This window comes from Vulpes vulpes, chromosome 2 (genome assembly GCF_048418805.1).
Source record: "Vulpes vulpes isolate BD-2025 chromosome 2, VulVul3, whole genome shotgun sequence".
Lineage (NCBI taxonomy): Eukaryota > Metazoa > Chordata > Mammalia > Carnivora > Canidae > Vulpes > Vulpes vulpes.
This window is the reverse complement of record NC_132781.1, coordinates 3,292,742-3,320,529: the sequence shown is the minus strand read 5'-3', so window position 1 is coordinate 3,320,529 and position 27,788 is coordinate 3,292,742. Positions and strand designations below refer to the sequence as shown.

The 27,788-nt window shown below is 52.7% G+C and overlaps 1 protein-coding gene across 10 annotated transcripts in view; it reads right to left on the bottom strand.

Annotated features, from left to right (window-relative positions):
• Window positions 1–27,788, bottom strand: part of CYTH1 (cytohesin 1) — a 77,806-nt gene that overhangs the window by 25,482 nt on the left and 24,536 nt on the right. For 2 of the 10 annotated variants that reach the window (XM_072746499.1, XM_072746502.1), the window contains exon 1: window positions 3,944–4,086. The exons of 4 other annotated variants lie outside the window; for them this stretch is intronic. Coding sequence is in view for 2 of the 6 variants with exons in the window: in XM_025999866.2 (XP_025855651.1) it covers window positions 15,019–15,046 (28 nt within the window). In the remaining 4 variants the exon portion in view is untranslated. Of the gene's footprint in view, window positions 1–2,965; window positions 2,988–3,943; window positions 4,227–15,018; window positions 15,472–27,788 lie in introns of those variants that run through there. 4 more of the 10 variants (XM_025999866.2, XM_025999865.2, XM_025999867.2 and 1 more) reach the window with 4 other exon arrangements.

Here is a 27,788-nt window from a genome sequence, read left to right as displayed (position 1 = left end):
ACATCCGCGGGAGCGTTAAAGATGTGCTTTAGGACCAAGACATCGCTCTCCGGGGTCACCCCCCTATACCAGGTCCTGCTGGTCCTGCTGCCTCGCTTTAAAACACACCCCTTGCCTTGTTTTTCCAACCATAATCATCAACCATCGCCCTTCTTTTTTTTTTAATTTTTATTTATTTATGATAATCACACAGAGATAGAGAAAGAGAGAGGCAGAGACATAGGCAGAGGGAGAAGCAGGCTCCATGCACCGGGAGCCCGACGTGGGATTCGATCCCGGGTCTCCAGGATCGCGCCCTGGGCCAAAGGCAGGCGCTGAACCGCTGCACCACCCAGGGATCCCCAACCATCGCCCTTCTTATATATAGCCTCTGCCTTTCAGTGGGTAAGAGGGGTCCAAATTTAAACCAACACAGCAGGGAAATGTTCTTAAGAAGTGAGGCCAAGAATCTAGAAAGGTCCTTCCTTTTCCCCACATGTGCAGAAGGTAAACAGACAGGAGAGAACATCCTGGGCCACGTTCCCACCCAGGCCAGGGGGTGCATCCGAGTGTCCGGATGTGCTCCTGGGCCTGCAGAGCACTGGTGCCAGAAGTACCCCTGCTAATAATAATAAGCAAGGCCAAACCCTTTACAGACCTGTAAGTTTTATGAAACTGAAAGCACACAACCTGCAAAAGCTAACTGCAAGCCCCAGCTAAAACAGGAGCAGCAGCGGCAAAGTGGAGGACCAAGCTTTCTCATGCCTCTCTAGAAACTGCTACCAGCTCTGGAGAGAATACAGCTATTTACAGCTTTGGGGTTCCAGAGTGCAAATCTGGGAAACTGTCCAAGGGAGTGAAGGCAGTTTCCTTCCCTTCCACGGACTTAAAAGGTCAAAGGGCCTGCATTTACCAACCTCATACCTGTGCAGATCCTACCGGTTAGATGTCTCATGCTGCCCCACCCTATGGGGGTGAGTCATCTGGTCTCCCAGGAAATCCCAGTGACTTACAATGTGAAAGATTCAGAACAGAAAGAACTCAGGTGTTGGAAACCAACATTTAGCAAACGTTCACAAAACTCAATTCCAAGCTGATAAGATCTGGGGTCAGATCTTTACAACAGGTATAAGGACGCAACCAACATCCACTGCATCTCTCAGGTAAAGGGCAATACAGAGAGAAGGAAAATAAACAGCTGTAATGACTCAGGAATTTCATTGAAAGCCTCAAATTTACAGACAGGCCAGGCCTCAGGACAGCTGGCATGACCAGAGGGCAAGAGAGGGTAGACGGTCGGAGCATGTGGATATGACCCAAGCCCGAAACTTGGTGGCATCCATGAGCCAACAGCGCATATGTTCATGTCATACCTTTACAGAAAGTCTGCCGACTTTAGAAAACCAGTTACTTTTCCTTCCAACTAAGTCAAACCATGGGCAATCCAGTATCAGTCATTCTACCTCAAAAAGGAAGGAAATCCTGATGCCTGCTACAACATGGATGAACCTTGAGGACACCGTGCTCGGTGAAATCAGCCACAGGCTATAGGATTCCACTTCTGTGAGGTGCCCAGAGCAGCCAAACCCAGAGACAGAGTAGGATGGAGGCTGCCAGGCGCTGGGGCTGGGGAGGTGGTGCTGACTGGGGACGGAGTTCCTGTTTCACAAGATGGAAACTTCTGAAGCACGGTTGTACAGCAATGTGAATATGCATAACGCTACTGGACCCGTACACTAAAAATGATAAATTTTATTTTGTGTGTACTTTACTATAATTAAAAGTAAACCAAACATACAAAAAAGCCAGCAGCAGTTATCTTGATTTCCTGATTTCTGCTTACTGTACTCCTCTTCCATGACTGACTTACGAAGTGTTTCACCACCAGTTTATGGCCTAGGAGATTTTGGTTCTTTTTTAAAGATTGATTGACTGATTGATGTTTAGAGAGTGAGGGAGCAAGGGGAGCAGCAGAGGGAGCGAGAATTGCAAGCACTCTGTGCTGAGCGCGGAGTCCAATGCGAGGCTCAATCTCATGACACTGAGGTCATGACCTGAGCCAAAACCAAGAGTCAGACGACGCTCAACCTACTGAGCCACCCAGGCAGCCCCGCCTAGATTTTAAAGGAATTTGTGTACACAGCGTGGACCAGAAAGAGTTAAATTAGCATGAGGCCAGCATAACTGATACTCAACACAGAGGCCAGAGGCTCCTTCTAGCAAACTGCCAACGCGAACATTTACTCTTCCAGTTTAAATTCTTTCCCCCACAAAAGTCACCCAGTCTCCTACCTAGGACGAAGGACAGATACATTAACTATTTTATTACCATTTTTTTGCATCTTTAAGACAAACTCTGTCCCCACCGCTGTCTTGCAGCTGGCTCATCTAACACCTGCCCGGATGACTCAAGCCTCCTCAGTCCAGAGGAGAGGCTAACTGGGGTTGGGGTGGGAGGGGACACCTGCTGGGGGCTTTCCCTGCCGAGGTAGTTCTGTGACCTTGGGCTAACCACCACCTCATCCAGCCCCAACCGGAATGGGTCTGTCATCATCACAGCCCTTCTCAAATGAAAGAACATGTATGAAACAGCCACAAAGACGCCTGGCTGGCTCAGTCGGTGGAGCGTGCAACTCATGATCTCAGGGTTGTGAGTTCAAGCCCCATATTTGGTACAGAGATTACTTAAAAATAAAAGCTTTATTTAAAAAAACCCCAAACAGTCCCATAAACTGTCTTAGAAAAAAACAAGGTATTTTATCTTCTTACCTTACACACAGAAGGGAACAGACACATTTTATCTAACAAATCCTAGAACTCCGGCACTAACCAGCCAACCAAAGGGAAATGAGGTCAAATTTAAAGGTAGTTAAAGGGATGAAGTCATAAAATTGTATCCTAAAAGTTTGGTTTAGAAAAACAAAGTTAACATCTGCTTTCAATAAAAGGTAAAAACTAGGAAATAATCATTTTAAAACCTCTCCACCTTTTCTAAAGCCTGGCAGTGGTAAGATCCGATCCAGCTGGAGTTTTGCAGCAGGATTCCTTCTGGCGTTCAGACTTCCAATCTGTGTCTGCAAAGCTGTTTTTGAAAGGATCACAGGAATGGAAAGCAGGGCTGGACCAGCCCAACAGGGAGAACCATTTTCTCGCGCTGGCCTCCTTGAGACAGAGGAGAGTGCTCAGCTCTCGGGGAAAGCCTGGGAATCCCCTCCCCAGCAGACAGACCCAGTCATCTGTGCTTGCCCCTCTCTCCCGAGGGAAGGGGCTCCAGAAACGCCCCGTGCCAGCTGCCGTCTCCCACTGCACAGCTGTGCCGCCACACCCCTTTCAGTCCAGAACTGGGGCTCAGTGGGGGCTTTAACAAGTCAGTTCTCACTTAACCTGTTCCTGAAACCAATCTATGCCAGCTCTTCGTAAAGCCCTTAATTTTTTGGCACACTGAAACGCTCTCGGTCGGCCTAATCGCTGGAATGGACCCCTAGGATCAAATGAAACGTGCGATTCCAACTCCTTTTCTGGACATATTGTTGGAAGGAGGGCTAACACCCCCCCCCCCCCAAGGAATGGTTCCAAAGTATTCAAAGAGTCCAACAGAAACTCATGGGGTGGGTCCAGAGGAGAGAGAATCACCCTGAACCTGTCCCCCTGCTTCCCGCTGTCCTATTCGTCACCTCACCGAAGCAGGGCCACCAAAATTGGCCATCGGCTTGTTCCTAAATCTCAGGCCTAGAAGAAAGCCCCCTGAACATCTGAACATCTACCCCGAGGAGCCAGTGGAAAAACCCTAGGAGGAGAGAGCAGAATGCAAAACCACAAGGCGGTCATGCAGAGACGCTGCCGCACGCATCACATCGGCCCTGCCGCGGGGTGGGAGAGGCTGGCAGCAAAGCATAATAGAGCGGGATCCGCATACTCTGCGTGGTACTGTACGACCAGCGCGCGCCATCCACCGGCCTCTTACCCAAGGCGAGTCCCCTCTCCTGCAGCCCCAGCGTCCCGGCAGCCCCCGTCAAAGCCTGGGCAGCTGGCAGCTCTCCGCTTCAGAGGCCATGGTGGGCCGCCGCCGCCGCCCCGCCGTCCCCGGCTCCCGGGTGCTCCCGCGGCCCCAGGGGGGCGGAGGGGCGCAGCCAGCACGGCATGTGGGCCGGCACAGCCGGGCACGGGAGGCAGCGAGGAAACAAAGGCCAAGTGGGAACCGAGGGTGGAGAGAGCGCCGGTCCTGGAGGGGAAGGCTGCCGGGCAGAGCCGGCGGAGCAGGAGCGGGCGGAGCGGAGCGGAGCGGCCGCCGGCTGACACTTGGCGAGCGAGCTGCCTGCCGTGCTCGGTGCTCGCCTGCTCCGTGCTCGCCGCCGTGCTCGCCCTGCGCTCCCGGCGCCGCAGGCAGGCGGATTTCCATGAATGCGATTCCAGCGGCCCCTCCTCCTGCCCCCACGCACGCGGCCTCCGGGGGAGGGCTGCACCGCTCCTGGCAGGCTGCGCTCGCTTTTCTTCCCCCCAGAAGCAGAGGCTGAGGGCTGCCTCGCCGGGCTGTTAACCCTTCCTTTAGCCGCCCTCTCCCCTTCCTTTAGACGCCCTCTCCCCTTCCTTTAGACGCCCTCTCGCCTTCCTTTAGACGCCCTCTCCCTACCGACCCAGAAACGACAGGGAGGCCCGCGGGGTCCCTGCAGCCCCTCCTCCTGCTCCCGCGGGGGGGGGGGGGGGGGGCAGGCAGCGACGCCGGCCAGGCTGCCCCGGGCCCCACACAGGTGTGCTCCGGCCTCTCTAGCAGAGGGCTTGCCTTCCACTCGGTCACCAGAGGTGGCAACGTCCCATTCCAGGGCACGCTGGTTAGGAGGAGTTCAAAGGCTGACCTCGCTGGGCTGGGGGACAATACTCTCAGTGGGCGGGTGACAAGGAACATCCCTGCAACCGGAGAGCAGCGGCTCTGAAACTTCAGGGGCATCATCAAACACCCAGGCTTGGAGCCTCGGACCCCAAGATGTGGCTCCCACGTGAGGGTGGACCAGAAGATGACTCGAGGCCGCTGTCTGCAGGCCACTCGGGGGAACACCGCCTTTGACTACTGAGGGAAGAGACGTAAGGTTTTAAAAACAAATGCCAAACAAGCAGGGAGGCAAAAGAGAAGCCATGACACCAGATCAGGGCTCTGTGACCTCGGTGCTGCTGACCTTCTGGTGGCTCAGTCTCCCTCAAGGGGGTGTCCTGGACAATGCAGGAGGTTGAGCTGCTGACGCCAGGGCGCCCCCATCACCTCACCTCCAGATGTACAACCACAGCGTCTCCAGACACTGCCAAATGTCCCCTGGAAGGCAAAACTGCCCAGCCTGGAAACCACTGCTCCACATAAACAACAAAGGGGAAAACAAAACCAAAACATCCCAGGCCCTCCCCTGCCTTCCAGTCTGCTGTCCTTAGGAAAGTGCCGAGAGGAGGCACCCCCGGCAGGCCTGTCCCCTCCGTGCCCCTCGCCACACTAATGTGGGCTCCATGCTCTGGGGATTCCTTGTCACCAGGACAGGGTCTCCAGACCCAACCCAAATAGCCCAACTCTGCAGCCCAGCCTACGTGTTTTAAGAAACAGCCATAATATGAACAACTTTATTTTTGTACCAAAATGGCAGTTCTCATCTATAAGAATCCTATCAAGTCTATGAGAAATAAGCCCTAAAATTATTTACGAATTCTTTGTCTTAGGCTGCAAATGGAAACCAGCTTTCAACAAAGGTGTAGACTGAGAACCGCACCCCACTCCTGCCATCTGCTAGGGCACCCACCTCTCGCCCGCGGTGGAAGATCCTCCTCCTCCTGGCTCCACCAGAGCTCTCACTCCCAGCATCTCTTCACCTCCTTCTTGTTTTTAGGGGCTCTTCCTCACCATTCCTCAAGAGTTGCTGCTCACAGGGAAAACTCTGGGGTCACGGTGGCCAGGCTCCCCTCTCAGTTTACACCTGCTGGTCATCACCTAACATCTCCCCCCACGCCACTTCTCTCTGTGTCTGTATCATGCAGTTTACCGCCTGCCAATGCAGTCCTGCTACCAGGGGTTTCATCTGCCCAGTAAGAGCTCATACTCTAAGTGTATAACCAGGGCTATACACTTAGCCCCTTTTTGAGGCAACATTCCTAGTTTTTTTTTTTTTTTAAGATTTTTAATTTATTAGAGAAAGACAGAGAGAGGCAGAGGGAGAAGTAGGCTTCATGCCGGGAGCCCGACGTGGGACTCGATCCCGGGTCTCCAGGATCACACCCTGGGCCAAAGGCAGCGCTAAACCGCTGAGCCAGGGCAGCCCCAGATGGCTCAGCGGTTTAGCACCGCCTTCGGCCCAGGAGGTGATCCTGGAGACCCGGGATTAAGTCCCACGTCGGGCTCCCTGCATGGAGCCTGCTTCTCCCTCTGCCTGTGTCTCTGCCTCTCTCTGTGTCTCTCATGAATAAATAAATAAAATCTTTTAAAAATAAATAAACAAACCGCTGAGCCACCGGGGCTGCCCACATTCCTAGTTTTTACACAAATACAGCAGAGATTTACAAATCCCAGCAGGTGACTGCTGACCTCTCACCTCCTGTGCCAGCCCAGGTCATAACACACCAGGCTCACATACCGCACCTGCTACAACAGAGTGACCAGAGGATCTGCAGCTGGGCCCGACCTGCAGCGTGTGACGCTGGGCAAAGGGTCAGCTGGAATCTGGGCCACAGGCAGCTGGGAGCAAAGCCCACAATAGTCAATTCTCAGCACGGACAGTACGACCCAAGATGTGAGCAGACAAGAAGCTCAAGGAAAAACTACCAACAGAAAGTCTGCAGCGTCCCTCCTCATGTATAAAGAAGACGGATGCGAAAACAAACAGCCCCATCATCAAGTTCATGAACTCACAGTGATCAAAGATAAAGACCATTCACAGGTGAGCTAGTCATCTCTGGAAATCCACAGAGAGAAAATAAAAGTTTTTCAAAATGATTTTGAGACTGTTAATTCAACAATCTTAAAAAAAAAAAAAAAGAAAAGAAAAGAAAGAAAAGAAAAGTGTACCACCCATGAATAAGGCACCCTGTTAGCTAGTGTAGAAGGTACAGAGATCGTTACTATTCCCTTTGAAAGAAGAGAGTCGGGCAGGTACGTGCAAAGGAACTGTGGCAACAGATGCTGGGGGTGGGACACCGTGACCACGGCGGCCACGCTGCCAGAAGGCTCCACGCAGGACCTGAGGCTGGAGCCTAGTCTGAAGGTTGGAGCCAGGAAGGAGGGGCCCCTCCAGACTGGGGAGAGTGACGGTCATAGGGTGGAAAGGGGAGAACGTGCTGGAAACGTGGGGGAAGCTGGGGTCACACTGGGTCCCCCTGACACGAAGCCTCTGGAGTCTATGCTGGGGTTGAGTGGCTGGAGAAGCACAGGAGCACCCCAGGAAGAGCAGGGAGTGGCTGCGAGGGGCCTGAGAAAGAACAAGGACTGGAGGCTTTTCGGGGGTCACCAAGGAACAGTGACGGGGACACTCGGCACCTGTCCAATGCAGCAGAACTGGGGTTCAGAAGTCGGGGCACAGACACGAGTGTCTTTTGCCTCTGCCAGCGCTCCCAGCCCAACCACAGCTCACATCCTGCCTCCCACCATGAGGCCTCAGCCCACGGGACCAGCCCCGGAGACCCTCCACCACGCACGCAGGGGCATCTGCACAACCTCGGAGGTGGAGCTGAATTCCAATCTTGCCATTCATCAAGGGCCCAAGCGTGAGGCCCTGCCAGACCCCGGCTAACCCAGGCAGAGAGCCTGACTCAATCTCCGCTCTGCGTCATGCGACAACCGAGAGACACGGAGCTTTAATAGCTGTAATCCATTCCTGATACTTAAAAAGTACTTAATTTTTCTTCAGTAAAAGCTAGACGCGTAAATACTTCTCACAAGAGGCAAAGACACCTGTTCCCACGGAGTAGGGCTGGAGATCTCGAGAGAGAGCCGTCGTTTCTACTCTAACCCCAAAGCAGAAAACCCCGGCTCCCAGAACCGGACACTGGCCCTTACCAGAGCCGCATGGGGTCCCGGGAAGGGTTTCTGAAGTCTGACAAAGGGCTGGAGGCACCAGCCTGGGCGCCCGCCTTCTGCATCACAGCAGGTCTCAGTGGCCACTCCCGGGCAGGGCAACACCAAGATGGGGCCTCCTCACGGCGCCTGGCAGGCCAGGGCCGTATGCATTCTGCTTGGAGAGGTTGCTCTCAGAGTCCTCTACCTCCGGCTCTTCGCAGAGGGCAAGGCTGAGCAGGGGGGCGGTGCAGCAGGGAGGACAGTCAGGAGGTGGTGGCAGGAAGCAGACAAAGCTTAGTTCCACGTTCCTTCAAGCCCTGGGGTGGCACTTCTCCCTCTGCAACATGAGCTCAGGAGGTGAGTGACCCACAAGAGGGTGGGGGCTTGGCTATAAATTCCTGACACCAGGAAGGTTTCCGGTGGCCTCCCTCCAGTACAAACTGATCCTCACCTCTCGGCTGTTATCCTGAAGAGCATGATGCGATTGGTTTCCCTGGACAAATTCCCTTCCACCCCAAGCCCCCAAAGCCAGCGTGGCCACTGTGACAGGGCCTCTTCGTTCGGGCAGGAGAGTCACCAGGAAAAGAAAAGGAGACGTGGGCAGAGGTTGGAAGACCCAAACTGGGCAAGGTCTCTCCTTGGTGTGTATGTCCCAGTTTCTAAAAATACTATGTACATCACCAACAAGATTTTTACAGAAATGATATAAGTAATATTAAAGCTCTTAGGAGGGACACCCAGGTGGCTCAGCAGCTGAGCATCTACCTTTGACTCAGGGCGTGATCCTGCAGTCCCAAGATCGAGTCCCACCCCAGGCTCCCTGCATGGAGCCTGCTTCTCCCTCTGCCTGTGTCTCTCTCTGTGTCTCTCATGAATAAATAAATAAAAATTTTTAAAAAGCTCTTAGGAAAAAAAAATGTATATATGGTTAGTCCAGAAAAGTATGAAGGAGGAAAAAGGTGACGTGAGGGAGTCACCCCTGGAGATGGACGTGTGTGAAGCTTGCTGATGGGGACACTTGAGAGATGCCAACACACCTGCTGGTACTTCAGGTCACAGGGTCTCAGGAAGAGAAGACACACAAATATAAAGAAAGGTGGGATTTCCAGCCCATGGTGGTGGTGCAAGAAAGCCAGTCAGCCGTCGGGGAGAAGACTAAGCGGAGTTGCCCACCTTATTTATATCAAGATAAATTCTAGCTGCATAACAGATTTTAATGTAGAGAAAGAAACCATAAACACTCCAGAATAAAGCATGGATTAACATGGTCGTGATCTTTGGAAAGTGTGTTTCCCGGATTAAAATGAAAAGCTGCTGAGGGGGAAATGAAGCCCTAGCAGCTAAAGGTAAGCAGCCAGGACAACAAATATGCAAAGCACGGGCCAAGGGTTAACTTCTTTAATTCACAAGGAGAGCAGCACGAAGCCCAGCAGGACAAAGACAAACACAACTGGCAAAGGACACGAAGGCAGATACAAGAGAAAAACACACGTGGCCAGACGTGGAAAGATGCTTGAACTCTCCAAAAACAAAAAAATCTAAAACATACCAATTAAAACACGAACACCATACAGCCCTCCCAACAGTCCAGCAGAAATTACGTGTCTGATGACGGAGGAGACCCCGACGAGGGCGTGGGGACACACAGGTGGCCGGGGGCGTGGAACCCCGCGCAGCCTCTCTGCCATACCAAGCCTAAAAGCCACGTTCCCTTCCATTCAGCACTCCCATTTAAGAATTTACCCAACCCACATCCTCCAGAAATTGCAGTTTTTGTTTTTGTTTTTTTTTTTTCAGAAATTGCAAAATTTAAAAACTACTTAAACACGATGTGGTCACAAGAAAGGAGGAGATGATTTGTGAGTGCTCATCTAGAAAATTCTCGAAGACCTGCTCTGTACAGTGGCAACCAAGGAACAGCAGGTGCGGGCGAGAGGGACGCGCGAGCGTCCTCAGAGGCCGGGGGCCTGGACAGCTCACGTCCGACCTCTCCGGTATCTGGATCCACAACTACAGCAACGTTCACGTCAACGTTTCTATACACACAAAATACAGAAACACCAGCAGTCGTTTACCCCAAAATATCTGCTCAGGTTGATGCCTAAATATTTCTTTTGCGGAAAATGCACACTTGGACTCCGCTCTCCTGCCTTCCCAGCGCCCGCCGTGCCCACAGCACCCTGCCGCCCTTTCCCACGTGGCCGCGGCTCGAGTCTATGCACCAGCGTCCCGAACGCTCAACGGAAGGTACGAGGGGAGAGAAACTTAGGACGCCGGAGAGAAAGGAGACGCAGAAGAGCCACGGACTCGGAAAAGAAATTCACCGACTCGTCCTCAGGTCAGCAGGTGACCTGGAGGGACTGCCCTGTGCAGGAAGGCCAAGGCTCCTTTCTTTCTTTTTTCTTTTTTTAAAGATTTTATTTATTGAGCAGCCCTGGTGGCTCGGTGGTTTGGCCCCACCTTCAGCCCAGGGCATGATCCTGGAGTCCCGGGATCGAGTCCCACATTGGGCTCCCTGCACGGGGCCTGCTTCTCCCTCTGCCTGTGTGTCTGCCTCTCTCTCTCTCTCTCTCTCTGTCTCTCATGAATAAATAAAATCTATAAAAAATATTTTTAAAAAAAGATATTTATTTACTAATGAGAGATACAGAGACAGAGAGGCAGAGACACAGGAGGCAGAGAGAGAGGCAGAGGGAGAAGCAGGCCCCGTGCAGGGAGCCCGACGTGGGACTTGATCCCGGATCTCCAGGATCACGCCCTGGGCCGAAGGCAGCACTAAACCGCTGAGCCACCCAGGTGTCCCCAGAGGTTCCTTTCTTAAGGAAGAGGGGGCGTTGGGGTGGGTGCCGACCCCCAGCAGAGCTGCCCTGCCGGTCTCCGCATCCCCCAGCGTGTCACCCGCAGCCACGGAGCCGGGCACAGCACGTCCTCGGGGGGCACATGCGGGTGGTCAGAGATCGCCAGGCCCCAGCATTGCTCTTGAACATGAGCTCCCAGCTGAGCCTGATGTCCCTCGACAATGATGCCTGGTGGCAGAGCCGACGGTGCTAGCCCGGTCCCTGCGGGGGCTGTCCGAGTCCGAGACCACACTGTGTTTAGCGACCATCCCAGCTGCGGCTCCTCGGAGGGCAAACAGGAGAGGCCGGCAGCTGCAAGAGTCTGTTTCCAACAAGGAAATCTCAGAAGAGCAGCAGGGGCGAGAAGGATGCGACATGAGTCACACTGCCCCGTGAGGGGAAAGTGAGAACCGGACACCTTAAAACATTTCCGGAAGGTCTAGCCCTCCATCCCTCAACCAGCAGCAAAGTGCATGCAGGTTCTACAGCCCCCTCCACAAACATACTCCGGTGAAGCTTCCAGAACCACAGAGAGGGCGAGAGGGCTGTGGACAACTGGAATGTCTCCTGTTTCCTAGGCCTTGCCCTCGCCTCCCCTGACCAGTCTGTATACTGACGAGGGCTCGTAAGGCCCAGACCTGGGCACACCAAGACCCATAATCTGTGCCTTTTCTTTCTACCAATGCTGGCTCCTGAGATGATCCCACCCGCCTGCTGGACCCGGGGCCTGACCGCTTCCGTACTCTGTAACGAGGGAACTCAGGAAGCTGCGGAAAGTCTCAGGCAACAGATAAAGGTCCTCTTTTTCAGAGGAGCAGAACCCACACCTTGTTTCTGCTCACCTTCTTTAAAAAAAAAAAAAAAAAAAAGGAAAGAGCAGTTCTGATCCTCTTATGACGACAGTGTGAGCATTTGTCGCTGGGGTGCTCACAGGGGGGCCTACGAAATTCAGACCAGAGCGAGTCCCCTTCAACACCTGTCCCGGCAGATGGTGGTGATGCAGGTCCAGGGGAAGCCCTCCTGCCTAAAATAACAACGTAACCATTTTGATTTTGCAAAACACAAACTCAATTCATGAGGAAGGGAGGGAGAAACATCTGTGGGAATATTAATTTCTAGTTATGGCACGTTAGCGTCGCCTCTGCCTGGGCGCCTCATGCTGAGCAGTCTTGGCCAACGCGAGGCTGGCACGGTCACAGGAAAGAGGAGGGGATCAGGGGTAGTGTTCTAGACGCCACCTGCGAACCCAACATCCTAGCGGAGGGGCACGCTACTTAATTCTATCCCACACATCTTCCTAGAAATAACAGAATTTTACACTCACATAGAATCTCACAGTTTAAAATGTTTCTTTTTCATTTCCCTTTTTTCTTGGACTAGACAACAAAATCCAGCTATGAACCCTGTGTGTTTCCTGACCATGAACCGGGCACTGTTACCTCCAGTTTTACAGACGACGTAGGACTCAGTATAAACCCTCTACCAACAGACCCCATTCAAACTCGCGGAGTCCTTGGCTCTTTATTTTTTCTTACTGGAATAACCAAATTCACTTCAGCTCAGCATGTATTGAGCATCTGCATGTGCCCATCCTGTGCTCGGAGCTCAGACTAAAATAGCTCCGGCCCTGCCCGGCACAGAACATGAAGGCCAGAGGGGGAGGTGCGGGGCCTGCGCTCAGCACCTGCAGCCACAGTGGCCATGCACACTCGGACGACACCCAGGGACACCAAGAGGCTCTGAGAGGCCAAGTGTCTGAACTAGGACTTGGGAAGGCAAATGGAGTCCCCAAGTGGAGAAGCCAAAACCCAGGTGGACGCACATACCAAGCAGGGCAAGAAGGCCGGGAACTGGCTGGGTGCCAGGGGCAGGGCGCACACCTGGGGTCGGGGCACCCGACAGGCCTGGGCTGGCACCGGGAGAGGGCCCGGCATTGGCTTGCAAGGGCCTCGTGTTCCACAGGCCACCAGGGCAAATCAAGGGGATCTAAGCATTGAAAAGGTCAGACGAAGTCGCTGGAAGCCAACCTCAGGCAGTGAAGACACTGCTGGCTTCTCACACTCGCCTCCAGACCGCTGAACGGAAACCGAGGAGCGCCGGCCCCACGTACGGACAGGGGCAAAACGCGTTTTTAATTTCCAGGTTTGGATTTGAGGAGTGCAGCAGGCAAAGATCTCACTTCTTAGAGGCATTTTCAAAACCCCCACAGACCCCTGAATAGGTGTGCTCTTTGGGTCCTAGGAGCCTAGTAAAGGCGGCTCTGTGAGGAGCACAGGCTGCCACTCACCTCTCCCCTCCCTCCGGGATCTTGGGGACCTGCCAGAGTCAAGTCCCCGTGCTCCCTTCACTTTTATGTCTGCCCGAACGCCACTTCTACATCTCATCCTGATCCCTACAGGACCTGTTCTAGCAGCAGTTAAAGGGCAATGCTGGCCTCCCTGGTCCCAAACAGACGACAGGACAAAGTGCTCCAGGGAGGGGTGAGGGAAACAAGCGCAGCAGTTCCTGATGGTGACTCATTCCAAGCAAAGGGCTCTCAGCACAGAGACTCCCAGCCCTAAATGATGCCCCACTCTCCCCGCACAGTGAGCGGTCCACGTTGGATGTTAGGGCCTCCAGGACAGCTGGAGGCCAATGGCAGGGGACCCTCTGAGTCAGCCTCTTGACAACTATTCAACGGGGCCTCCTCAGAGGTCTGAGGCCAGGCTCCCCAGGGAGGACCAGCAGCACGTGAGGATGAAAACACAGCACGGTGACTGGCAGTCACTGGCCAGGCCAGGCTCACAGCCACTGTCCCAAATCCTCACTAAAGTGTCCTCTTCCTCTTTCAAAACAAGAAACCTAGGCTACTGTGGACTCACCTTCCAGATACAACAGTTCCCCTGTGTGTGGGGGGTTCAACGCTAAGCTAGAACTTGCCTCTCTTTACCGTCCCCCCTCAAATGCAGAAGTGTTATTACCAACAGCTCTATGCCCCTCTCTCCCAAAGTCCTTCACCGTGTACAGCTTTCCAAGTCACCCCGTGGATACGGTCCAAGACCACCTGCACTTAGAGGTGGAACTCGAAAATGTATTTCATAGTGAATCGAAAAGGAAAAGCAGAGAAAGCCCCCCAAAACTTGTTTTAACTCTCCCAAAATCTACTTTGAAATATAGCATCATATTTATTTCAAAATTATTCCTATAATTCATTACTAACTACAAAGCGCATACATTTTCCTGCTTCGTCTTACGGCATAAAACCATGGCCATCTAGTGTGGGCATCACAAAAACTACGCATATCCACGCACAAAACTCCCGTGACTTCGGAGCGTCTGAAAGCCCTGGCTCACGGGGCTCTCATACAGCTTTTACAGGATCCTTAGGGATTCAAAAGCCACCAAGTTTCTTATCCCTTCCTTCGAGCTTCCCTGTTTACAGTGTGGGTGTGGAGAGGATGAAGGAAGTTTACAGACCCCGCAGGGCCTCCCCCGGTCTACCAACACCGAAAGAGGAAGATCAAATTAACTCTGTATATTCCCTTTGATTCTTTTCGCTTAATGAAGCCGGATGCCTCACTGGTACTGCCAACCTGGGCTCTAATGCCCACATATTCTCATGGTCACACTCATTCTGGGTACGTGCAGCCCCCACCCCCCACCCTGAGCTCCCGGCGGACTATTACTCAGAGTCAGGAAACACAGACAGTCCCTCTGCGGAGAAGAACCCAGGGTGGATCTTTACTGAGAAGGACAGACTGTGGCGAGGGGAGCGCGAGTCTTTGGTTGAAAAACGCACCGAGTTGGGACACCTGGGTGGCTCAGTGGTTGAGTGTCTGCCTTCGGCTCGGGTCCTGATCCTGGGGTCCTGGGATCGAGTCCCACATCGGGCTCCCCGCATGGAGCCTGCTTCTCCCTCTCCCTGTGTCTCTGCTTCTCTCTCTGTGTGTCTCATGAATAAATAAAATCTTTTATAAAAAATTTAAAAAATACACACGGAGTTACACGCGCGCCAAGCCTCAGCTCCCCGACCACTAACACTGGCCCTCTCCAGTTCTCCTGAAAACACGGGGAGAAGCCAGAGTGGGCGCTGCTGCTGCTCCTCCCCGAAAGGCGGTAAAACTGCCATCACGGGACGTCACCGAGCGAGCAAGGGCCGTAACGGCCCCCCTCGGGGCACCCAGGCGGGACTGGACTCACCAGGCTCCTCTGCGGTTTTAAGGACCATCTTCGCCCGACACAGCAGGCCCCTGACGTGGCTGGAGGTTGCTGGAGGTTGTTCTAGAAGAGCCAAGAACCGCCGGAGCAAAGTTTCCCCGGCAGGAGGGCTGGGTGGGGCCGGGAACCCCTGCGGCGGCTCAGCACCCCTCCCCTGGGCTCCCCAACCAATGAGCCTCCAGCCCCAGAGCGGCAGGGCCGCCACCCAGTTCACCCAGTTCCTGAAGTCAAGCCCGAGCAGCTCCCAGGGTTAACCGGCCCCTCCCTGGAAGCGCGCGGCCAGGCCCTCGGCTTCCAGGGCTTCCAGGGCTTCCACGGCGGAGCAGCAGAGCCAGCCGCCGCTCCTCCCCGCTCGGGGGCACTTGCTGAGAATAGAGTCGCGCGGAGCCCGGAGCTCTCCCGGCAGCGAACAGCACATTTCCGAAGAGAATGACTAAGAGATCACGATCGTCACCGAGTGCTGTGAGGTCACAGGCTAAAAGGGGAAGGCAGATTTCCGAGGGGAAAAAGAATTCCAAGGGCAACACTTCCAACAGAAGTTCAATTTTATCTCCGTTCTGTTTTCTACTGCGCCCTACCACACTGTTCGTTTCCGCATACTCTTATTACACGTGATTTTTTAAAAAAGATTTTATTTATTTATTCATGAGAGACACGGAGAGAGAGAGAGAGGCAGAGACACAGGCAGAGGGAGAAGCAGGCTCCATGCAGGGAGCCCGACGTGGGACCCGATCCCGGGACCCCAGGATCACGCCCTGGGGTGAAGGTGGCGCTAAACCGCTGAGCCACCCGGGGATCCCCCACATACTCTTATTACAGTCCCGAATCACATGTGTTGGTGACATCAGATTGACAGTAACCAGGGGGAGAGCCTTAATCCCATCACCCAGGGATAACCACTGAGGAAATTCTGGTATATTTTATATTCTTCCAGATTTTTGCTCTGGGCACTGCGCTATCCTTCGGCCTCGGCCCTCACCCCATCCCTGTGTGTACACCATATACAAGTATACCTTTGTCTCTCCGTGTATCTCACATATATTCAATACTTCTAACACTCATGTCGTGTAAAATATAAAAGTACTTATCTCTCTCAAGAGGCATTTATATTATCTCAAGAGGTAAATATATATAGAGAAATAACGAATATCTATAAAGAAATAATATACAGAGAAACAAAAATTAAATAGTTTACATGCTGTTTTATAACCAGCCATTTTTCACTTATAACAAACATTTCTCCATGACCGTAAATGGAGATTTATTACATTTTTTATTATCCATGATACAGAGTATTTAACCAATTGCCTCCTATAAGACTTTTAAGTGGTTTCAAATTCTCCCGCCAATCTCAACAGCCATATGCACACACTCTGGCACATCTTTGATCATCCCGTGAGCAAACATTCTCAGAGCAGAGCTGCCGGATCTAGATACAGGCTCCGTGTGTTCACAGGAGGGACTACAAGGTCCCTGCCTGTTATTTCTACTTACATGTGACCAATACAACAATGGGTGCCTAGGGCATCATCACTACAGGTACCATTTCCTGGGTGCTCACCTTGTGCCCATGGCTGACTCATCTAATCCCGAGAGCACCCTTGAGGGGTTCTCTTCAGCCCCAATTCGTGGAAGGGGACACGGAGGCCCAGAGGCGTCACACGGCTTGCCCAAAGTCTGAAACCTGACACTGCACCAAGGTGTCTGGCAGCAGGGCCCAGGCTCTGGCTGGCTCCAGCGCCAGACCCCCGAGCCCCTCCTCCCACTAGTCCTGGTGGTGAGGGCGCCAGCAGGTGCACAGGAGGCCTGGACCGGCTGTCCTGAGGCTGGGCTCGCACACGTCTACAGCAAGACACCAGAGTGCGGCTTCCGGTCACACTCTGGATGTGGCCACAGGTGCCTCATGGGCAGCGGCCTCGGCCCACAGTTTCCCTTCTTGCCTAATAAAAAATAAATATAGACACGTATATTTTTAAAAACCACCTTGTTTTGCAGAGGCAACTGACAGAAACCCAACTTCTTTAGTTCAGTATGTCAAATCAGAGTTCGTGCTTTCTCCTTTGTGTCCCCGTCGGCAACAGGTGCCAGGTCAAGTCCTGTCCAGGCCCATTTCAAAACCTCAGTTTAGGAATCCCTGGGTGGCTCAGAGGTTTGGCGCCTGCCTTCGGCCCAGGGAGTGATACTGGGGTCCTGGGATTGAGACCTGCGTCGGGCTCCCTGCATGGGGCCTGCTTCTCCCTCTGCCTGTGTCTGACTCTGCCTCTGCCTCTCTCTCTCTCTCTCTCTGCCTCTCATTAATGAATAAATAAAATCTTAAAAAAAAACCTTCAGTTTATTCCCAAATCTGCATGTCTACCCCCTGGTGCCAGGGCCGATCTCTGATGCCAATCCCAACTTTTAAGGGGACAGGTCACTTCTACTTTCCACCCACTGCCAAGCAGTGGAGCGCCTCTCCGGAACAGAGGGCGCTGGGCACAGGCACGTACTGCCTTCACAGGCCCTGCCCACATCTGCCTCTTCCCTGACAGGACAAACTCCATTTCTGCAAGTCTGAGCAGCGAGAAACAGCTTCTCAGTGACTGGAGCAGACACCGACCTGATGACTAGTGGTGGGGATGATCTTTTCAAATTTGCGGTATTTCTTCTTCTTTGAACTGCTTCTTCATATCTTTTACCCATTTTCCTATTGGTTATCCTTCCTTACTGGTTTGTAGATTACAAATTCTTTGTAGTAAATGTTGCAACCTTTTTTCACAACCCATCACTTGTTTTGCCAGCAGTTGCGGCATCTTTGCCTTCCAGAAGCTTCTACGTGTTACAAGCAGGTCTGTGATCTCTTCCTCCATCGGCTTCTCTCAGCATTCACCGAGCACCAGAGTGCTGGGCACCGCAGAGTGCCGGGTACCGGAGGTGCACCAGACGACCGCAGCACCTTCCCTCACGACGCTTACACTCCACTGGGAGCTGGGAAGGGCAGGGCATCAAGGAGCAAAATACACGTACATTGGAAGACACATGCTACGTGGGGCTGGTATATTTTACCGTGATGGGGTCACGGATGGCTGCTCCTGGCCGGGGCAGCTGGGGTAGAGCCAACGGCGCCGGGAGGGGAAGGCAAGGCAGGAGGGGTAGGGAGGTGGGGGAGGGCTGTCGAGGGCCTCGTGGGCTATTTTAAGGACTGGTTTCCACTGTGGATAAGACAAGGAGCCAATGCCAGGAGCTGGAACAAAGTGGAGGACCTGATTTCCTTCGTGATGATAGCACTCCGATAGCCCACCCAGGCAAGAGATGATCACGGCTTACACAGAAAGTGATAGGATTCCTGTTCTATTCACTTCTAAGGCAGAGCCAAGGACTCGCCAATGGATTCCACGTGGGTATGAAAGAAGTCCAGGATGGCCCGAGCCCTCTGGCCTGGGCAGGTAGAAGAAGGCAGATGCCACCTCCCAGGTGGCAGGCTGCCAACAGGGCCCCCGCCCCATGGCACAGGGCATGCCTCAGCCTCCCCACCCATCCTGCCCTGCTGCTCTGGACCTCATGATCTTCCGCTCTGCCTCACTCCCTGCTAGGCTGCCCAGTTCATGTCTCAAAAGAGGGATTCTAAATGGCTCACACAGTATCCACCATCCCCGTGTGGAGAGAGTGAGCCATCCAGGTCAGGTTCTTGTCCCAGTTCTGGAAGGCTGTCCATGGGGAGCATGGCCGGGCACACCCAGCAGGGCAGCACACCACCTTCTGTGTGATCATCCCTCCTCCAAAGCTAGTGCAACAAATAACACTGTTAAAAAAAAGGAAGCAGTGAATGAAGAGGCATGTCTCCTGTTCCTTAAAATAGAAGTTTAACTACTAAAGCACCAAATTATATGACTGACTCACTCATAAGGAAAGTGACTTCATAACGCATCATCCAGGTCTTGGGACATTTCTCACATTGCAAGTGGGTGCTACTTATCACGTCAGCCAATCGGCATAAAACCGGGCCTTCCTGGGCAAACAGAAACAAATTACCGCCCTACTCAACCAGGCACAGCTCCAGCACCAATCCCAAAGAGAATAAGATTGTAACAAAGCTCTTTAAACGGAAGCTGTGCCCAAGTTCAAAGGACACTGTGATACCCTAGAACAATGGCACACTACAAAAGCAGGACACTGACCCAGGCCTCGAGCCATCTGAGTGATGAGATGGGAGAAGGAGGAACTGGCCCAGGCCCCCCAATCAGCATTAAATCAACAAAGTGAACCACCAGCTACTCATATTAAAATCCTACATAAGGGCGGTTAGATTGCAAGTGTTTTGACTCAAGACATTTTATATTTCCAATTAATAAAATACCTTAGATTGCCTTAATCCTTCACCCCAGCCTCATCTTTGGTGACAGGTAAGAATGTGCAAACGTGTAATGGTTTAAAATGACCCAGGGGAAAATGTACATGAATATTCATGTAACATTCGGGGAGGTTTTTTCCTTAGCACGATACCCACACATCACCATAGTCCCGAGGAGACAGGGCACACTCAAAGGGGGAGTGTGGACAGTTACTGAGAGACTGTCCACAAAGGTAAGGGCGGAGTCCGGGGAGGCTCTCAAGCCTCAGTGAAGCACCCCAGGGTGACCAGGACTGAGCGCCCTACCCACCTGCGGTCTGCAGGAGGCAGCGGCCGGCTGCAGGGGCTACGGGATAGGCCCTGGGACAGGGCCCGGCTAACCCTCAGCCACCGTTCAGGGAGAAGACCCCCTGACCTCATTCTCCTTGGACTCTCCAGCCTCCTGGACAGATCCAGTGGAGGCCAGCAGGCAGGGCAGCCTCCACAACAGCAGGACGGAGAGGGCCGACGGCACCGGCGGGGGGCTGCACGCCAAGGCACGCGCTGCCAGGAGCCGCTCAGCAGGGTAAGGACATCTGCGATGGCCCCCTCCGCTGCCTCGAGGTCTCAGCTCCTCATCATAGTTCCAAGACCCTCCTGGATGCGACCCCGCTGCCCCCCAGGTTTTTCTTGCCCCTCATGTCTAGTGTTTCCTCTTTAACCAAAATAACGTGCACACATCACATAAAAAAACAAACAGTACCTATGGCTTAAAACAGCAACCCACAGTTTCCTGCCCAACTGCAGCCCCCACGCTCGCGTCCTGCTCCGTGGAGGTAGGCCCCTTAGCTCTCTCTTCTGCTGATGACCTCCCTGCTTCCACACATCACAGGCACACTATCTGCTCCCGAGTCTTCAATTCTGGGCAGCAACGCTGCCCGCCACGGAAGAGGAAGACTCAGCTCTGACCCCCACCCTCCCCGCCCTGACACACGCTCGATACAGTTACACGTGAAGTTTGGGTTAAATCAGTGTTTATTACTTCCATAAACACTGCTCTCAGCTTAGCTACACAACGTACTAGGATTGAAATTACCACGCAGTGGCGTCAAGTGTCTCCTTTGTGTCTGTGTGCTTAGCTCTCTGCCTTACAGATGGAAAGCCAAGCTCTCCACCAGGTATGACGCTGTCACCAGGAGCAACCCGGTTCTGGGTCGGCCCTCCAAAAACCTCCACGCTCCTCCCGGCCCAGCCTTGCTTTCAGAGCAGCACCCTGGCAATTCCCTCCGCCTCTTCCAAACGCCGCCTCCCGTTTCTCTCATTCCGTGTTTCCCTCCTGGATCCCTTCTTTTGCTAGAGCATATCCTCTAATAAGGACACGAGGGATGGGTTTCCATCGCCGCTGTGGATTTTGCATGTCCAGAAATACCCCTGTCCTCCTCCCACACTCGACTGGCACTCGGGCTGGATTCAGGGCTGCAAGTTAAAATCGCTCCCTCACGAAGGCGAAGGCATTCCCCCACCGCCTGCTGCTCCCACAGCGCTGTTAGTGACCGTGCCATTCCAACCCCGGAATTTGCTATGGGACCATCTTCCTGCTCTGAAGGCTTTCAGGGTCTTCACCCTCGGCGCTGTGTGGCTTTGTAACACAGTGTCCAGGTGTGGGTCCGTTTGCACACACCGTGCTAGCCCCTAGGCAGACCCCAACTCTCAAGTCTCATAATCTTTGATGATGTCCTACCCTTTTTCCTCAGCTCTCACCGTTTAGAGTTTCTGTTAGACGCTGGACCTCCACTGTGAATCCTTTAATGTTTACCTTTTCACTCCTACTTTTCATCTCCTTGTGGAACCACTTTCTAGGAAGTATTCTTGCAAGGCACTCAATGTTGGCGTTTACCCCCGATCTGCGTGCTGAAACCCTAACGTGATGGCATTTGGGAGGCGATCGGGCCGTGAGGAAGGAGCACACATGTGTGGGATTGGCGGCCGTCCAGGAAGAGGCCAGTGGGGCCAGCTGGCTCTCCTTGTACCTCATACCTCGAGAGCACACAGCAGGATGACAGGCCCCTGGGGGCCAGGAAGAGAGCGGGGAGCAAGAAGCACCGATGCAGGCCCTGCTCATACTCCCCGCCTTGCACCCACAGCACTCACACCCGAGAGTGCTGCAGACGCCATCCAGTGCGTGGTGCTGTCACAGCCTGCCCTGGGGCAGCTCTCTACTTCATCTCCCAGTCTCTGGATTGTTTTCTTTTGGCTGTTTTTAACTCGCATGAACCCACTCTTAATCTCCGAATATTCCTTTCGGATAGCATCCTATTCTTGTTTTATTAATACATCACATCTAAGACTCTTAGGTATGTGGCTTTTAAAATGCTCTGCTACGATCTGTTTCCTCAAACATCTTTTCAAATGCTGGCGCATTGGCGAGGACAGGCACACACTAGCAGATGTGAAGATGTGGGCTGTCCCTCCACATCTAAGGGCCAGCACCAGCAGCCTGGTGAGAAGGCGTGTGGTGGGTGCGGCCTGTGGAGCGCTGGGTCTGCCTTAAAGCAGGAAAGCGGTAACACACGGACCACAAGGGGCTCTGTGGGTTCTCTCTCCCATCAGCCTGAAGAGCCATCCTCCGACCTCCTTCCTGGGCTGTGTGGGCTACAAACCTGGGCAGAGCAGCCGGGCCGCCAGGTGGAGGGAGAAAGGGTGGGATGGCCACAACGAAGGACACACACCTTTGCTCACTCTCCCTGTGCCACCACAGCGCTCTCCAGAAATCAAACCTTTGTGTCCCACCAAAAGTGGAGGAGACATTGCCTTGCTGCAGGATGTGGGGAGGGGACCTGAGAGCCTTCGTGCCTGCCATGAACACCTTCCACCCTCATCCAATCCCTACCCTCACCCCTTGTCTCCACTCACAGAGGCCCACGGAGCCCTGCAGCCTTTCTGGGATGTGAGGGTAAGTGGTTTTGCTTCCTGATGGACCTCTCCTCTGCAGCTGAGATCTTTCCTGACAAGCAGCCAGGGCGAGAGTAGCATGGGGCATAGAACCATGCGAGTGTCCTAAGACTCCCAGAAGAGCAGCTGTGCGCTGGGCTGGAGGGTGACCAAGACAAAGACATCAATCCTCTGCAGAAGAAAATCCACAGGCACCTGGCAATACTGCAAACTCTTTGGGAAGTTACTTCTGCTTGGGTTACCTGAAAAATACAGATTTGTACTGTTTTTCCTCACAAACAGGAATGTAACTTGCCAAAAAAAAAATAATAATAATATAACTGAAAATTTTTTTAAAAGGCTGAGGACAAAGAAAATACATATGTGTTACAAAAAATTCAAATGAAGGGGTCACCCAGGTGGCTCAGCAGTTGAGCGTCTGCCTTGGGCTCAGGTCATGATCCCGGGCTCCTGGGATCGAGTCCTGCATCAGGCTCCCTGCTTGGCGGGGAGCCTGCTTCTCCCTCTCCCTCTGCTTCTCTCCCTGCTTGTTTTCTCTCCTATCAAATTAATAAATAAAATCTTACAAAAAAAAAGAAAAGAAAAAGACAAACTATACAGAAAGTAGTTGGCATGGTAGTTTTAGATGCCTTTTAAAATAAGTAAAAAATACAGGATGCGGTCAATGCCGTCTGTGCTGCCCTCTGCTGGCTACACGAGGAGGCTGTTTAAAGGTTTACAATTGGCCATTTTTGCCAGTAAATTCAATTACCTTTTGAACATATATGGGGAGAGAAGAGGGAAATTCATGATCTACACAGGGTGGGCCATGCTCTGCTGATACCTGCCAATACTTCTTTCTTATTTTCTGAGATGGTTTTCTTAATACTAGAACTGGTTTGACCTTTGTCCCTACGCCGGCGCATCGTGGGAACTGGCACGGGGCGGACGAGGACGGTTAAGGACGCAGCGGCTGGAAGGCAGCGTGGCGGGGTTAGGGCAGCACCATGCGAAGCATCAGGGTGGGGGTCCCCGCCGGCATCACCAAGGAGACAGAATGAGCCCCAGTGACAAGCCGCCCGGCACGAAGACCGGGGGCAGGCCGGTCCTTCCGCGGCTCTGGGACACGGAGGGCACTGGCGGTCCCCTCTGCAGTCCTCGCCGTGAACGCCGGTGAGAGGATTTGGTGCCCACGGCCGCTGCTCCGGGAAGAGACTGAACTCGGGGCCCCGGGTGGCCCCTCCCCGGGCCTCCTCACCCCGAAACCTGAGACAGCCCACCCGCCCCCCGTTTTCTAGCGACCGGTCACACACACCACCCCCCGCCCCCCCGCTCAGATGTCCTAATAAAGGTAGTGCTGAGTACGCTGCCTTCATCCAAAAGGCTGGAGTCCTCCCGGGGTGTTCAACTCAAGCTAACGCCTGCTGAACGTGCTGCGGGCTGGGGCCTGGAGGTGAGGACACCTGCCTCCCTGGTCACACCACGGCCCCGGGGTCCCAAGGGGCGGCAGGAGTCACACGTACGTCACCATGTGGCAAGCGGAGGACTGGAGCACGGAGGGAGCGTGGGCAGTCCAAAGAAGTGGTGTGGCCTTCCAGAAAATCCTAGTGGCGTTCTCTGGCGCTCAGGCCTGGGGAGGGCCCACCACCACCCTGGGCCTCACGTTGAAGGACAGGGACACTGGCCATCGGGTGAGGGGGCGCTCTCTGGGACAAGAAGGGCGCGTTCAGACGGAGGCCCTTGGATGCCTGGCGCTCCGGGCTCTCCCCCGACCGCGAGAAGACCATGTCCGGAGGCCGGCCTGCCTGCGTCTCTGCACTGGCACAACGCTGGCCCCCAGACAAACCCTCCTCCGCTGAACAGATCCTCAGTCCGGGTATACTTCAACTCTTTTTTGAAACTGATTTTATACCCAAAGTCACAGAACAGAGAGCTGGGGTGGCTGGGCTGCACCCGTTCCCTTCCCAGCCAGGAAGCCTACCTGGGAAAGAAGTTTACAGGAGAAAGAGACCCAGCAGACACAGGTTCAGGTTCAAAGTAAAAAGATGGGAAGGCCCAAAGAGCAAAGAGGCTCACGGAGCCAGCAGGGCCTGGGGAGGTCTGTCACCGTTAGCTAAAGGGATACAGGCCAATGCACAATCATCAATCAGGGCATTTTCAAAAGTATGCATCAGTTTACAGAGAAACACGGACACTTTCACAGAAATACTCTCTTTTAAGCACGAAAGTAACCCTGGAGCAGAGCGGGCGACCACTCCTACCACCAGCATCCCCATCATCCCCGGGTCATTATGAGGCAAGCTGAGGCCACAGGAAGGGTCAGGAGCCACGCGGACTCTGGCCACCACCAAGCCCCACGGGGGTCTTCCTATGACCGACGTGTCCTCCGTGTGCTCACCCACCCCGTGCGACGCCTGCTGTCCACAGCAACCAGACAGAATGTGCAGCCTGGAAGCCAAGCGTGATTCCCCTCAGCTCTCACATTGCCTAAATGACAGCACCGGTCCTGACACAACTGCAAGAACCACAAAGGTAAACCAATCGGCACATCTTCCCAAAGGCTAAGTTCCAGTCTCCTTGTTTTTATCAAAGCAAACTACTTGTGGAAGAAAGCAAGACATGAAACGACCATCCTGAGTATTTTTAACAAAAAGGATTCCCTCAATGAAGGCAGAATAACTTACATTTTTCTTGTCTTTATTTTTATTATCTTTTTAAGATTTTTATTTCTAAAGAAGCTCTACACCAATGTGGGGCTTGAACTCACAACCCTGAGATCAGGAGTCACATGCTCCACCGACTGAGCCAGCCGGATGCTCTTCTTCTTATTTTTAGGGACGAAATACATGATTACTGTGCTCCTGGTAGAGGCCTAGGGGACAGGATATAAAATATAAAATATGCAAGCCCTTGTTTATGGCCTACATAACACAAGTTAAATACATGTTTTTCTAGAAGTTACTTTTTACCATTAATAGGTCTTAGAAATTTTCCCATGCCAGAGCATACAGACCTGTCTCAATTTTTAAAAACTGGTACATCCCACAGTTAAGTTTGTACCACACTTTGATTCCCGCCTGGTGATGTTGAAATTGCTTCCAATACTCTGCTGTCACGAGCTGAGCTACAATCACCAATCTTCCACATCGGGCTTCCTGCACTTGGCCAAGTGTGTCTGAGGAAGATGCTCAAGAAAGCTGAATTAGAGTCGGCTGGTACTTAACTGGAACTTAACTTTGTATTTTGAATCATTTTAGACGTGCAGAGAAATAGCAACGACATGGAGTCCTGTGTCCCCTTCACCCACTTCCCCTAGAGTCACCACCTCCGTCTTGTGTAACCACAGCGGAGTTACTGCGACACGGAAGTCAACAGTGACATGGTGCTGACAGCAAGGCCAGCAATCCCAGGGACGCCACCGGGGCCTCTCGCTGCTGTCCTTTCTTCCAGCCCAGGATCCAATCCAAGAGTCCTACTGCTTGTCGTGTGTCCTCGATCCCCAATCTGTGACAGTTTCCTGGTCCTTGTGCATCATGGGCTTGACCCCTGGCAGAGAACTGGTCACTTATTTTGTAGAACGTTCACTGGTTTGGATTCGTTGAGGGTTTCTGCTGATTTCACGGAGGTTGTCACTTCTGGCAAGAATGGCATAAAGAGCAAGGTTGTGCTCTTCTCAGAACATCGTGTCAGACGCCCATGACACTGCTGAGTCTGTTTCCTGGTGATGCTAACCTGGACCATGTGGTGAAGGTGAGCAGCAAGTTTCTCTAAGTGATGTCCCTTGGTAACTGGTGAGTGTCGTGCGGGAGGATGAATTCGGTCATCACCAGATTCTCCAGGCAGGCTCACCTAGTATTTTCCCTGCCCCAGCCCTGGAATCGAGCACTCTCCCAACGATCCCTGGCTCCTTGTAATGGAGGGTGGTACTGGAAAACCAAGATCTCAGTACGGGTGGTACAACCACTGGCCAGACTACCCAACTGCCTCCTGAAGCTCCACGCCACACACAAGAATGCCTGCGTCCCCACAGCTTTGCAGGGCTCTCTTCCACTTGGCCAACCTGATGGCTGGTGTAATCTGCACCTCCCTACTTCATAGGAGCACTGAACACTTAGGTTTATCGGCGACCTACACTTCTATGAACTGTTCGTATCTTTTGTCCTATTTTCTACTGTCTTCTTACTAATTTGTAGGTACTCTCCCTAAGGTATGGATAGTAATCCTTCACTTGTAGGTGTTGCAGATATCTTCTCCAACTATAGTGGCTGTCTTAACTTTTTTTTTAAGACTTTGCTTATTCATGAGAGACACACAGAGAGGCAGAGACACAGGCAGAGGGAGAAGCAGGCTCCATACAGGGAGCCCGATGTGGGACTCGATCCCAGGACCCCAGGATCACGCACTGCGCCAAAGGTGGTGCTAAACCGCTGCGCCACCGGGGCTGCCCGCTAAGTTCATTTATATGAAGTCAAAGCTGTCAATTATTTTTTCTTTTATGATCTGGGCTTCTGTGACCTGTTTAGGAAGTGGTGTTCCTTCCCAATGAAATTGTAAAAAATGTTCACTTTAAAATTTATATCCAGGTGTTTATATAATGTATATTTTGTGTATATTTACATATTTGTCATTCTATACTTTGAAAAACAAACCTTCAAATCAATTACAGCATATATAATCCTGAGGCAACTGGGTGGCTCCATCAGCTCAGTGTCCAACTCTTGAATTCAGCTCAGGTCATGATCTCAGGGTCCTGGGATCAAGCCCTGTGTTGGGCTCTGCACTCAGAGGGGAGTCTGCTTGTTCCTCTCCCTCTGCTCCTCCGCTGCTCTCTCTCTCCCTCCCTCTCAAATAAAAATAAAAATGTTTGAAATATATATAATACATATGTACACATAGAAACATGTACATAAACCTTATATTAATGTATACATACTTTGATCTATAACCCATCTGGAGTTTTTGGTTTGTTCTTTTTTTTAAATCTTTATTTATTTATGATAGTCACACAGAGAGAGAGAGAGATGCAGAGACACAGGCAGAGGGAGAAGCAGGCTCCATGCACGGGGAGCCCGACGTGGGACTCGATCCCGGGTCTCCAGGATCGCGCCCTGGGCCAAAGGCAGGTGCTAAACCGCTGCGCCACCCAGGGATCCCTGTTCTTTTAAGTGTAGAATGACAAAGGGAATCTAAGTTTTTCCTGAACGGATGGTCAAGTGTCATCACCATTTACCGAAGAGCACATCCTTTCCCCACTGATGTGAGATGTTAGCATGGGCGGGACAGGTGGTGACTAAAAGCCCAAGAGCCAACTGCCTGGGGGGGCCCTCCTCACAGTTTCACCTGCGAGCCAGGTCAGCTACTTCCTCTTTCCATGTGAGTTTGCTTATCGAGGAAATGGAGAAAATCTCCCCACTTCACAGGGGACGTCTGTGCTTAGAACAGTGCAGACATCCAGGAAACACTCAATACCTGACAGCTGTTATTGTCACAAACCAAGTCTGCACACAAGCACTGG